Source organism: Apteryx mantelli, chromosome 30, assembly GCF_036417845.1.
Source record: "Apteryx mantelli isolate bAptMan1 chromosome 30, bAptMan1.hap1, whole genome shotgun sequence".
In the NCBI taxonomy this organism is placed as follows: domain Eukaryota; kingdom Metazoa; phylum Chordata; class Aves; order Apterygiformes; family Apterygidae; genus Apteryx; species Apteryx mantelli.
In genome coordinates this window covers 4309937-4323740 of record NC_090007.1, presented here as the reverse complement: position 1 = coordinate 4323740, position 13804 = coordinate 4309937, and the positions used below count along the sequence as shown (strand labels likewise).

At 49.0% G+C, this 13804-nt stretch overlaps 1 protein-coding gene across 3 annotated transcripts in view; it reads left to right on the top strand.

Annotated features, from left to right (window-relative positions):
* Positions 1-1404: 1404 nt before the first annotated feature.
* Positions 1405-13804, top strand: part of MARCHF2 (membrane associated ring-CH-type finger 2) — a 34693-nt gene continuing 22293 nt past the window's right edge. Inside the window, exon 1 of one of the 3 annotated variants that reach the window (XM_067312803.1) lies at positions 1405-1483. Coding sequence is in view for 1 of the 3 variants with exons in the window: in XM_067312805.1 (XP_067168906.1) it covers positions 2054-2132 (79 nt within the window). In the remaining 2 variants the exon portion in view is untranslated. Of the gene's footprint in view, positions 1484-1884; positions 2133-13804 lie in introns of those variants that run through there. The other 2 variants (XM_067312805.1, XM_067312804.1) reach the window with 2 other exon arrangements.

Genomic DNA, 13804 nt, shown 5'->3' with positions numbered 1-13804 from the left:
GCTTTGGAGCCAGTAAGTTACCAGATCCAAAGTGCTGTAATTGATATTAGCATTAGCAACCCTGCCATTGCCAATGGTTTGTATGTGTGGGGTAGTGGAAGTCACAGCATGTTGTTAATTGGTATCTATTACCTCTAAGGGCAGATGTTCTCAAACTGGCTCTTCCCATTGTCTCTGTATAGCTTCATTATATGTGTGTGTATATATATTTTTTTCTTCCCTTCAAGATGCAAATGCTATCCATCCAGTTAGTCTTTGGAGGCCTTCCTGGTGCCCTCTAGTACCTGGCTTGGCAATACAAGTGCTAACTCCAGTGTCTGCTCATGAGGAACGAGCACATCTAGTGCAGCTGCAGGGAACTGAGGTGGGGTTGTTGCGCCCGTGGTCTTCTGTGGAGGGATGGAGTGATCTGGCCTCGTTTGAAGTTGTCCGCTCTTTCAGTGACAAGTATTTAGAGTAAGGCTGGTCTGAAGTCAGCACTGCCCTCAGGTGCAGGACTACTGCAGACTTGATTAGCTGTGCAGGAAGGGGGCAGGGGGTGAATTTCAAAGACTTTTGATAATTCCGGTATGCGGGGAAGAATCCCAGCTACTAGGAATCCTCTTGGCGAAACCCCGAGCGGGGAGGGAGGCTGCGGTGGCCCTGACATGTTCTGAATTGCTGTGTCATGCCTCAGCTTGATCAGATGATTTAGGCCTCTCCGTGTCCACTCCCCTTTGAATTTCCCCAAGCTTCCGATGTGTGGAAGAGGAGGCACAGCTGCCGGTGACTCAGAAGTGGCGAAAGCGCCAGCCGGTCCCCCCTCCGCACCGGCTGGAAGATGCATGAGGGTGAAGCGTTGCCCCAACGCGCTCCGCGCTGGAAGTGTCAGAGCCGGTAGCAGACTGGTGAGTGTGTCCCGGGGGGCTGCGGGCGGAGGGTCCTGCCCGGGCCCCGGAGCCTTCCCACATCCCTTGTTTTCCCCCAAAACGTCGCAACGGGGAGCTTGGAGCAGCCCTGAGGCGACGCTGACGAGGCCGAAGCTCGCAGAGGACAAAGGAAGGGGGGCAGCGGCGGCGGTGCCCCAGGGGGGAGCTGCGCGGCGGCTGCGCCCGGTGCGGCGGGGCAGCGCGACACCCCCGGCCGCGGGCGGGGCCGAGGCCGGGTGGGGCCGGGGAGGGGCGGGGCGGGGCGCGCGTGCCCTTGGCCCGGCGGCGGGGCGGGGCGGGGCGCTCCCGGCCTCCCCGCCGGGCGGCTATTGGCCAGCGGCCGTTGCCAGCGGGGTCGCGTTCCGACGCCGGCTGGGCTCGGCGCAGCCCATTGGGCCGGCGGGCGCTGGCGTCAGCGCGGCGCGGCTCGGCGATTGGCGGGCGGCCGGCGCGCCGCTCGGTGCGCCGCCGTGACGGCGGGCGGCCGCGGGGGGGCGGCGCCCGGCGGCCGCAGGAGCCGCGCGCGATGGGGCGGCGCGGGCCGCGCTGAGGGGCCGCGGGCGCCGGGACCGCAGGTACCGCGGGGGCAGCAAGGGGGCGGGCGAGGAGCCCCGGCTCGCGGCCACGGCCTGCCCGCCGCCGGCAACCCCGCTCCGCAGCCGGGCTGTGCGCAGGGCCGGCCGCCCTCCCGGTGCGGGGCCGGGGGCGCCGCCGCCGCCTCGGGCTGCCGGGAGCCGGCGCGGCTCCGCGGGGAGGCTCCTTCGCGGCGGGAGGGCGGCCGCCGCCGGCCTGACGCGGGAAAGGTGCGGGCTCGGCGTGCGCAGCGCTGGGCAGAGGCGTAACCTGGAGCAGCGAAGCTTGGGAATTGCGACCCTTAATTCGCCTGGCTTTGTTGTTGTCGTTGTCACCGCGGGTGACATAGATAATTACTTGGACAAGGCTTCCTTATCGTTGGATTCTTAATGCCTGCCTTCTTCCTCTTCTGGAGTCCTGCCGCCTCTCGTTCCAGCTCGGATTTTTGACCTGCGGCGTGGCGTGACCGGGGATGCGGCGCTTGCCCGTAGCGCCGTCGCGCGCAGGGAGCCACAGGGATTTCCCGCACGGCGCGGGTCGGTGCCGCAGTAAAACCGAAGAGCTTCCTGCGGATGGGCTTCGGAGCACCGGTTTTCTCCCTGTGTGGCGTGAGCTTAGAGCTTGCGATTGGCTTTTCCCGGAGCAGAACCGGTAACTCTGTTTCGCTTAAACTAGTGTTCTTGAGGCGATTTAACTGCTAGCGGTGGAGGCCAATGTGGCTCGTTCGTGGGATTTGTCCAAGGGATGAGCTTGTGGCTTGCGGATGGGAAGGTTGGTTGCGACACTGGAGCCACTTTTCTCATTGTCTCAAGCATTTGCTTGAGCACGTTTTGTATCTGATGGGGAGATCGAGATTAAAAACCAAAAAACCCCTGCAACGGTCCTTTGAGCAAGACTTCTCGCTTATCTGCGCAATTGCCTGGCCGGTTGGTAACCCACAGAAATGGTGCTCACCTAAATGTGAGGTGACGTGTCTGCACTATGTGAAGTTATTGCCGTTGATGAGCGTTAAGGTTGTTTTGTAACTTGTTGTCTCAGAGCGAGTTGTGCAAAGCTTTGGGTTTCCTTGCAAAAAGGAAGATGGGATGGTTTTGAAGTCAGTGCTGACGATGACTAGCTGGAAATGGCGGTGTTACCTGGAGCAGATCTGGCATCGTCAAGTGCGTTTGGGTTCAGTGCCTTTATCCCCGAAGCGTTTGGCGACTGGGCCGTCCTCTCCTGACGGGCGTGCAATGAAGGTCTGTCAGTGGGGTCCCACTCCTCGTCACACACTGTACCTGTCGTTTGCTTGTGCTCAAGGGACTGTGGGTATCCAGCCTCCTCCCCTGACTTGACTCCCCAAATTCTCTCCCCTCCCTGTTACCAGCCCTCGTTTCCCTTTGGGCTTTCATTCTCCTGTTCCGCTCTCCTTCCAGCAAGCACTTTTCTCTTCTTTCTCTTCTGAAATAGTTTCTAGCGCTTCCTTAATCTTCTAGGCCTTTTTCCAGGTTCTTGTCAAGAAGCTCTCTGACACGGTGCTGCTGTAGGTCAGCTCTGGCTGTGGCCAGTCCCCTTTATCCACTCTGCTATTGGGAACGTACAGCCCTGCCTGGCTGCCAAGCTCACACATGCACCAAGTAATCCTTTTAACAGCTGGATGTTAGCCTTGTCTTTCCAAGGCTTAAGCATTTAAGGATTATGGAGACAGCTGCAGTGGAGAGTGTTTGGAGGGCTAGTGAAGCCCTGGTTTTCCAGGTGCGTTTGAAACTGTGACAGTACTTCCCCCCTCGGAAAGAGGTTTGAAGGGAGAGGAGCTGGGGCTGGGAAATCCCTTTGTCACGCGCTCTGTAACAGTGAATTTAATAACTCAAGTTGGGGGCCCAAGGCTTAGCAACCCACAGGCGTGGACCATGGAGCGTTACAGGGCAGCCTACGTCAGTAAGGAAGTCTTAACTTTGCCAGGTGCAGGCCAGGTGGCACAGGAAACAGCCAAGCACGTGCTTAAGATCTATGCCATGAATGTTAAATACCAGCTGTAAAATCGGGATCAGAACAGGTACAGCATGTGGTTAGCTAATCACACTGCTGGCAATCTTTAAGAAACAAGTGAAAACAGAAACAAGTGGTAGAACTAATGGTTTCTTGTTTCCAGTGTGCTTGACTGCCTTTTTTCCCAGCGGAATTGCATTGAGGCTGCAGGCTGAGGTCACTCCATGCCGGACACCAAGGAGATGGTGCAGACAAGCAGTATTATGAATGTACTAAGTGCAAACCACCTTTCTTGGAGTTTTTTGCCTTAATAGATGCTGGAAAAGGGGCTTTCCCACTCGAGGTTATTGATGCTGGCCTGGGTCAAGCAAGTGCAGGACACGATGTTTCCCTGAGAAGAAGTTAATAAAGACTCCTCAAAGCAGCAAGCACAAAACAACCCAAACCACTCCCAGCTCAGGCTGGGAAATGAAGAGGTTGAGGTTCAAGGTGGCCTCTGAGGCCCTGTTAGTCATGAGGGACTGTTGCAAGTCCTCAGTATGTGGCTTTGTAGTAGTTCTGCAGGCTGAGCTACAAAATATCATGTAACTTTAGGGTTTTTTTTCATTATTCTTTAAAGTATCTTGGCTTTTTACACTAAAAAAAGCAGAACCTTAGAAGATGAAGGGAGAAATCAGGCATCCTGAACTGCAAACTACCAGATGAGTTTATTTTTCCCCTGCTTGACTTTGACTCAGCTTTGGATGTTTGGAGATCTCAGAGTTTCCATTTTCTAAACTGTTCGCTTTTTTCCTCCAGAGTAAAGTTCATAACTGTTTTCTTTTTAGTCTCCCCCCACACACACACACCAGTTTTATTTACTCAGTTTAACTTATGCTTCTGCATGCTCTTAGTGCAAACTCTTACCACAAGAGAGAAATTATCTCCCTTTACCTATGTTTGTTCCCTTGAAAATACGCTAACCGCTTCTAGGTCTCCTTGTTGTACGAGGCAAGTCATATGACAAATAAAGCTGTGGGTTACTTTTACATCAAAGAACTGAGCACAGAACCAAATCAATGTTAGTGTTAGGCAAGCACTTCCATGGAGTTCATGTAAAACGGCTTTCCTGTGGGTTAAAACTATAGCCTAAGCTGTGCTGAAGCACAGTTCATGGCTTAGCGAGAAAGCTAATGTCATGCACATGAGTAGCAGGTTCTCCACCTCTCCAAATCTAAGCTCTTGTTCTCCTCCCTGCTCTCTGGTCAGCTTAAACTGCGACAGTACCGCTCCTGGGGGGATGCCGTCACGCTCGTCCTGTTGTGTTTATACCCGTTTGCTGCAGCTGGACCGGATTGTGGCTGCAGCTCATCGGCGTCGCAGCCGTACAGATACCAACCGGGGCAGCTCTGCTGGGAGAGGTGGTTACCCACTTGCTGAGTGTTTGGGAGACCGCTGCTGTTTATTGCACTGTGTGAAAGTGTGGGGAGATCCTCCGCCACCTGCCTTCTTACAACTTTGATCATTTTTCACTATGCTGCAAAATGTCTTTTCATAGCTGTAGTGGTTACAGGTTATGAAAAGTCTGAATGTCACGGTAAAATGCAGAATAGCACAAATCCTCAAGGCGCAGCCTGACAAAATATCTCGCGGTAGGGACTGAACCCTTCATATCCACTAGCAAAGAGAACAGGCTGACATCAGTCGTACCGATCTTCTGGAGCTCTTCCTACCTGTCAGTTGTGCAAATGCATTACTTGCCCCAGACCTCACCAGGATAAGCAATGTTGCAGTTTATGAACTGCGATTTGTCTCCGTTTTCAATCAAAATATGCATCTGTAAGTCTGCTTTACTTTCAGATTTTAAGTAGCAGTTATAAGTAAACTTCTTAACTTTCCAATTCCTGATCTAATACAAGATGATAACATGTGGTTAACCTCAGGGGCAAACATAGCTTAGCTATTAAACATGTTGTAACTGCTCTTGTGATTTTAATCAGTTGACATGAAGTCATGGTGCCAGACTGAAGAAAATGTTCTCCTGCTGTCCTCAAAATGAGCATATTTTTTAGAGGGGGAAGGTGCGGTATTGGCTGGGGGAACATATCAAGCACAAACAAATCGCATGTAGTTTCTAAAACACTTCTCAGAAATTCAAAGAGGGGAATGTAGGAAAGCTCTTGCAGTCTTGGCTATTGCCGTGTCTACTTGAAGTTTTGACAGCTTTAGTGCTGTTTCAAGTAGAAATTATTAGGGTTTGGATTTGTGTGGGGTGGGAGGGGAAGATACTGTCAGCAGTTTGCAAGGTAAACTACAACTCTGGACTCTCCTCAACCTTTTTTTTTCTCCTCCCAATTTTTTTTTATACTTCCCTGCAGACAAATCAGTCAAGGCCTTTGTTTCCAGAAGAACTGCGAATGCAGCCTAAGCAAAAACCTCCTAAACTTAATTGGGAAGAAGAGGGAGACTGGGATTTTGCAGCACTGGTATTAACAGCGAAGTTTTGCTTTGGAATTGAGGAGGGAATTTGTAGTGATAAGGAGTGGGTAAAGGGAGGACATTGGCTAAATTGGTTAAGATCAGTTAATCCTGTTCATTGACTGACCATGGAGGAAGAGGATGCCCAAAGTTCATGCCTACTTTGGAGCTCTTCAGGTGCGGATGGATGGAAGGGTAGAAGGCTATAGCAGTGCCTTTGCTGGAAAGCTGAGTGTGCTAAAGAGTACAGGGAAATAATTAGGTAGCAAAATAGAGACAGGCAAGTTCAAAGATTAACGTGCTGCCTGGTTTTGACTGGTGGTTGCATGCTGGTCGCATACTGCTCTGGGCAGTTGGAGCGATCTCTCGTTCTGAGCAGGGTTGCTGCATGCTGGCGGATGGTTTGTTCCACTTTGTCTCCAGGCAGAGCGTAATTATTTGTATAACAGTGTAAATGGTGCTTTATAAACCAAGAACGAGAACATTGAAGCGAGTGCAAGTTCTTCCTGGCGTAGGATTGCAGATCCTGAAATAATGTTTTGCATCCTTCTGAGTAATCCCCTTTGAGGGAGTGACCCGTCCCGTGTTGTGTGGGCACTTCTTTGTTGATCTGGTGCATGCGTTATTGCTACAGTGAAGTTGGTGTTTTCTCCTGTATTTCCCAAAGCTGGAAAACTAATTTGCTTTGAATAAATTGAAACTGCCTGGCAGGTGACTGTATAGGACAGGGAAGCTGTTGAGCTTTGGCATTGCTGCAGATCCTGCCTCTCTTTAACGGGGAGTTGTCTGAAGCCGTAGGCATAGAAAGCAGAACTTCTCTTGCTCTTATTTTAGTAGAGGACACAGATGCAAAGAGAAATGAAAGGCCACGTAACTCCAGTGCCTTCAGGTAGCAGCAAGGGTAGGCGGGAGCAGGGCAGAAAAGAGAGGTGCTTGTGGATGGTGGGAGGGTTGTTTTCTCCACTGATGGGTAATGCTTTTGCAAGCATTGCTTTTTGGGCACGATAGCCAGGTATTTTTCACCCTGATTCATCATTTCAATGAAACTTGAAAGCCTGGCAAAATCATCTCTTTTTTTCTCTGCAGACAGAGTGATCAAATGCAGAGAGAGGTGGGCATGAAATCAGTATAATTTTGTTTATGTAGGGAGCCATGTTGCTGTTCACCTGTAAAAAACTGGTGTCTTCTAAATACTCAGTGAAGGAGCAGGTGTTTCTCATGTCCCAGCTGTTTTCAGTAGTTCCCTTTTAAAGCTTGTTATTAAACTGGCTGAATGGCTGATTTTTGGTTGGAGATGCCCTCTGCAAAGAATTTTCTCCTAATGTTGCAATTCATTTTTCCAGATGTCAGTAATTAAAGTGCAGTAAACTTTCCTTTCATATGGTCTCGTGGCAGATAAAAAGTCTCAGAAGATCCGAGATTACTTTGTTCATTTTGGCACTCCAGCTGTAAGGCATGGCCTGATCTTTTCCAAGTACAACTTGCAACAATAAAAAAATCATCCTTCAAGCTTCTCGATTTTTTTTTATTGATTTTTCTTTTCCCCAGTGTGTAAGTTTGAACCTTTTGCTTCTTTTTGAATATTAAGTAATGTATTATAATGCATTAGGGAATGTACTTCTAAAATTCAGTTCCTTTGGGAAATAAGGAGGTGAGCAAGATGAGATGTTCCCCGAACTCTGGGGTAATGGGAGCCCTCCTACGTTACAGCTCTGCTGTGTTCACACAAGGCTGGGAAGGGAGCCCATCCCTACAAGGTGGTTTGAAAATTAGGGTTGTTTCTTTGCTGGTTCTAGTTTGGCAGTGTTGCAAGATGTTGATAGCATGCAGCTAGATAGGCTGAAGGTTTTGGAGAGGAGGGACGTGTATGAATGCACACTTTGGAAAGTTGCATCATAAGCCACTGTCGTATTTCCTTACCAGCAGAGAATAAAAGTCAGATCCTGGCAATCTGTCTGTCTAAAAAAGAAAAAAAAAAATCACATTCTTTGGAATACTACCTTCATCTGTGTTTGGAAAACAAACTCGCTTAGCATCAAACCGTAGCCTAAATAATCAAGACTTCAGACAGCCTTTTGAATGTATCTGAAAAGTGGCCTGGTCTAGAGACTGCAAGCTTTGATCTTTTGTCCCCAGCAAAAGCCAGGTAAGTGAAGGCTTGTGTTACTATTTCAGGACTTCTGAATTGTATTACAACAGTAGTTGGAAGGCAGCTGGGCTGGGACCCTTATAGTTGTAGGTAATGTAAAAATGTGACAAAAACAGAAGTCCCAAAAGGTGGTTCCCTATAAGCTTCTCATCTCCTCCTGGATGCTAGCTACATGGTTAAACTTGGAGCATCTTATGGACTTTAGAAATTCAGCCCTAGGGACGAGGAGGGTAAGCCTCCTTGAAGAGCCCTGTCGCTTTACAGCATGCTCAGTCTATAGCTTTTGCTTTTAAAGGAGTAGGAAGAGGCTGTTCCTGATGTGAAGCTTGATTTTTAAAGGCTCACAAGCTCCAGGACTTGGTCCCTTGGGTGTTTTTTTGTTTTTCTTTTTTTTTGTTTGTTTGTTTTGAGCCTTTGGTCAGGTCTGTCCTGTGCCCGTCTAATTCACAGCGCTGCTCCACTGGCACTGCCTGAAGAGCAAGTTAACGCTGAAGTTTTTACGGCACCTCCTTGAACTGTGACTGTCAACCGAATGTTGTGGACAAGGCAGGGAACTGAGAAGCTGCCTGGGGAGTGAAATGCTCTCCTGTGCGTGTTATCCGCCAGACTTTGAAATGCTTTGAGAGCTGTCCTGTGACATCACATTTTATTTTAAGTGTTCGGAGTTATGTCCTAAAATGCTGTAAGCGTCACTTCTCCCACCAGACGGGCCTCACTGTGCCCTGACTAGTAGATCCCTTGCATTCAGGTGACTTCTAAGCTTGTGACTCACCAGATTTCTTCCTAAATTCCGGCAGGTGCAGGGGTTGCGGTGAAATCTCGTTGCAGAACTGCCCGCTCTGCGTGAGTGAGCACACATCTCCTCCCAAAGCTTTAAAACTGTGTTCAGCTTATGGATCGGATGTGGGCAGATCTGTTGCTCGCTTTTTGAGTACTTTTAGGGCATTATGCAGCAGGCCTAGTGAGTAACTCTTGAGAGTTAGATGGCAGACGTAGAACATGTGCTTTTTTTAAAGAACAAAACAGTGTGTGCTTAAACAAACAAAACCAAAAAGTAAAACCCTGCAGCAGTTTGAGGCCAGTTCTTGGTTTTTTTTGGTTTTGTTTTTGCTTCTTTTTAGATTAAACCAGTTCTGCAACCTTTTAATAGGAGGGGGGAGCACTTCCCACCCCGTAACCCATCCCGTGCATGCATACACTCGATGGCAGTATCTCATGGTGTGTGGTCGCTGTGGGTGATGGGTTCTAGTGGCTGGAGGTTGCCCTCTGGGGTAGACAGGATGCAGGGGCACCCTGCCAGTCTGCCAGAGCAGGGCGGCTACGGGCCCCGGTTAGGTGTTCCAGCCGTCTGCGGTGGGCACACCTGGGTGCCAAAAGGCACGCTGCGAACCTGTGGTTGCACTTCGACTGTGGAAGTACATGCATTGGCTATATGAGATGGCACGGGGGAGGAGGCATCCTTAGACATGGCAAAGGAAGCAATTCTTTGAACTCTCTCCTTCCAGAAGTTTGTTTTCTGCTATCTTAGAGCCGTAGGATTTGGGAAATCCAGTCTTACTGTTGAAAAGGGAAGCACTGATGTTTGAAAATGCCCTTTAGCAACTGAAAGCCTTCAGTTCGCTATCTAATGACGCTTGCAGGATCATATGATTAGATAATACAGCGTCTGCAATCGCAAGTTAGCTAAAACTGATTTACAAAGGCAAGCTTGATAGCCTTGCTCCTGGGTGATAAGCAGCAATTGGATCTTTGGCCCTCTGTGCACAAAATTTAATGGATTACTAGCTAAATTAAAAAAAAAAATGGTGCTTGCGTACAGATGGGTGGGTTACGTTGGCTACCGAACTTGGTTATCTCCTGATGTTACTGTAGTGAGGTGCCAAAACATGGTTACTGTAATCAGGGAAATGGATTACTCAGTGAAGTGAGATGAACAGACTTAGCTACTGGCTGCATTGCCAGGAGGTGGGTTTTTTCTTTGGGGAGATGTTCCAGGGAAGCTAATCTATACAAAAGCCAGTGGGTAGGAGCTGCACCCAAAGAAGATGGAGGTGGTTCTAGTTCCAGTTTGCTCTGCATTCTGTCAAAGCATCAAAATTGCTCCAAGTGTTTACACCAGTTCAAGTATTTATCATGTAGACAGGTCATGATCAGCCCAGATAAGCCGCAATCTGAACCTAACAATTCTCTATTACTGCAGTCCTCTTTCCACCTTAGCCTTTCCTGCTGTTGTCTTTCTCATCTTGATTCTGGCTTTTCTCTTGGTGGCTTTGATGAAGTTATCTGGCCTACTGCAGTTTCCCTGCCCGGAAGAAGCAACTGTCTTATAGGGCTGCAAAGTCCAAGTATGCAGAACAGAGCTGGGGAACCATTTAGCTCCTTGTCCTTTCCTTGTTGCTGTTGGGCAGGAAGTCCTCTCGATGGAGAGCAGGAGTAGTTCAGCCTGATCTGTACAGTCATGGGCTGTTCAGTCATTTTGGGGTGTTTGGAAAAACCCCTGTTGCCCTTTGGATGGTATAAACTGGATCATGTTTTTTTGTTGCAACACTTGAAGCCCAATGAGGTGGATATTATGTGGGCATGTTTTGCATGAACCCCACAGCTGGCAGGATCCTGCACAAGCACCAAAGTCTATGCCTTGGAACGGCAAATAGGCGCTAGCTGCTCTTCTAGGAAGCGGCTCATCTCGCTGCACATGTTTGAGAGTTTTGGAGCCCTAGTGCATAACTCGCTCTTCTGAGCCAACTTTCCACAAACAGGGTTTGTTTTTCTTCAATTTGAGTAAGCTCTACAAACTCAACCATTTGTATCCTGGATCTGCTCAGAAGCTTAAGATACAAAACACCGCCTAGAAGGAACTTCTCATTTATTTGCTCTTGTCTAATGTCAGCAGCAGAGGAGACATCAATAATAAGCCTAATGTCTCAGAGCTCTTTTTTTCCCTTTTTTTTTTTTATTTTTAATGGGAACAAGGAATGTACCTCCAAGGAATGGGCTGAGAAATCGCGGCTGCCCAGAATGAACAGTGTGTGGTTCAAACCAGCTGTTTGGTTCTTGATCCCGACTCCGAGTTTCGGGGGTTTCTGCTGTAACGCTGAGTTTGGATACGATGAGCTGCTGACAGTTGCGAGGGAAGTCTGCGTGTCGATGAGCTGAAGCCTTAAGGGAGCCAGGAAAGGGACTGGCTTGGCTGTACGCTGTAGTTCATGTTCAGCTGGGTATGAAATTGGAACCGGAGCGCGCTGCAGATGTTATCTTTGGATTTCAGTTACTTCCCTGCTAACTGTAACCATGAAAATCTTGCTGCTTTTCCTTTGTATTCGCTGAATGACATGAGTCAGTCGCATATTAAAGCGGGGAGTTCAGGCTCCACCCTGGGATGGACCCCGACAAGGAAATGCCAAACAACTTGTAATAGAAAACCACGCGTTTCCTGATAGAGTGCAGCGTGGCGATTCCCTTTCAGCCCTGAGCAGGGCTGTCGGGGCAAGGACACGGTGCTGCCTGTATCTGTCAGACCTGGAGCACAAAGAGCCTCAGTATAAATACTCCCAGGATGCAGGGAGTGAGGGCAGTTTTATTCCAAGACACAAATGGACCTTTTTTTCCTCTGGACTTAAAAAACAAACAACGTTTTGGCTGAACAAATGGAACCGAGCTTTTTATTAAAAGCATATATCTCCTCTTGTCTGGTTCAGTAAGAGGCTTTGAAAATTGAAAGAACTCCTTAACTTGCAAAATAGCTGACTTAAGTCATTCCAATAGCATTTATCATCTTACTTTTTGCTCCTTAGCGTTGGAGAGCTTGTAGCTTTTTTTTTCCCCTTTTTTAAAGGAAAGTATTAAGAAAAGCGGTTCTAACCCTGCATGCTTTTTGCACAGATGGAGAGATAGGCTGAGCCTGTTAAGCTCATACTAAAGTTGAGGGAAAGATTCCCGTTCATCTCGGTGGGAGCTGCCCTGCCTGCAACCTCAGATGCAGAGGAAGGGGTAGAGTCACTTAGCAGCAGCAGCTTTAATAAACTGCCCAAATGAGAAAATCGTTCAGGAACTTTTTAAGGGCCTTCAAAACACCTTCTTGCAGTAAAGGCTCGAATGCAGGTTGTGTCGTGGTGGTCAGTGAACGCGGCTGGGCGCGCTGCTGTTTCCGTAACTTGAGGGCTTGCTGCCGAAGCCGGTGCACGGTGTTGAGACACCAGCAAAGTGCCGTTTCCCTCTTGAAGGTGTTCACCGCAAAGGGAGCCCTTCTGACAGCTGAAGCTTTCGGTTGTGCAAGTCTTGCTTAATTTTCAGGCTGCGAAAGAACACTAATGCTTATCCAAAGAAGTGTTTTCAGGGCTTCAGCGATCACGTTCTCACTCTCTGGATTTTTTTTTCCTCCTTCTTCTGTAGTCTGGCCAAGCCTCCAACCAGGAACAAGCCCTTATTTCCTTTAGCTATTTTAGTTTGACTTAGGCTTAGCTGAACCTGACGAAAGTGCAGTTTCGTGGGAATGTTTGACTCCTGTCGTGCAGCGATGGCGAAACGAAAGCATTTCCTGAGATGAGATGGCAAGGGTTTGTTTGTGTGCGTCTACCTCCAGGAGACGGAGATTGAATATTCCCCCCCCCATCTCCCCTGGATTAAACAAACCTAATTCTTTCGCTGTTTTTTCTTGGGTAAGTGTGTTTTTCCTTTCTCCTCTAGACCTCTTACCCTTTTCATTGCTTTCATTTTAGCTTCTTTTATGGGTCTGTTTCTTTCTTGAAATCCAGCCACCAGAAGGAGACACGATTCCAGCTATGATCCTCGCAGCCCCGGTGCACAGGGATTGCTGTGTGCGCCTTACATAAGGCAGTCCCGTTTACAGACACGAGGATTTTGGTCTTTTCCAACAGCGTGATGTTGCTGGCTTGCAGTCAGGTGGTTACGAATTGTAACCGCGGCTCTTTATTTCTGCGCAACCATCTCTTGGGGACTAGGGTGAGGGAAATTGCCGAAAATGGGATTTTCCTGAAGCTGCAAAGCATTTCTATCTTGGGCGTTGAGATAAGCCCTGCCGGGGAGGAAAGTGGTTGTTGTGGCAGCGTGGGGCAGAAAGCTCTTCCGCATGACCGTGGTTCGGTGCTCGTTGGAGCCGGCTCCTGTTTTGTCACATTGGGGCTTTTTCCACATCTTCTCCCCGATTCTTGCACTTGCCACTTATCCCACGTGCTCTCTTTGCTGGGTAAATCCCAGAGGTGCTGACAGCATGATGGTGTGCCTTGCTGAGTGCATGTGGCTAAAGGTGGTTATCAAAACCACACGTGGCCTCAAGTGTTGGGAGGGAGAAGAATGGAGCTTCACCAAGAGGACAGGAGGGCCCAGAAGTTTTACGATGCTTTTGAGTGGTTAATACCTACGTGTTCGCTATGGGGACATAGCGCATGGGATGTGGAAGTGAAAGTGTGTGCATTTCCATAAAGAAAGTGAAAAAGGGAAAATCAAAGGGCAGGGGAACCCTTATGGGTTTGGTGGTTTGGTGGACAGGCTTTAAAGAGCTTGGAAAGCCCCGAACGCAACTGGTGAGAGCAGCCTTGCTGAACCGAGTTGCTTGAGGATGCTCAAGTGTCGTGCTCAGATGAAACTTTACAACTTTTCCAAAGGATATGAATGAGCATTTTCGATACGGCTCTAGCCCAGACTGAAATGGGTGCACGGGGGCTTCCGGGTGCCTTCCCCATCTCTGCATCAGCAAGTTCCGTCTGAAAGACTTCATCAGGTTAAAGGG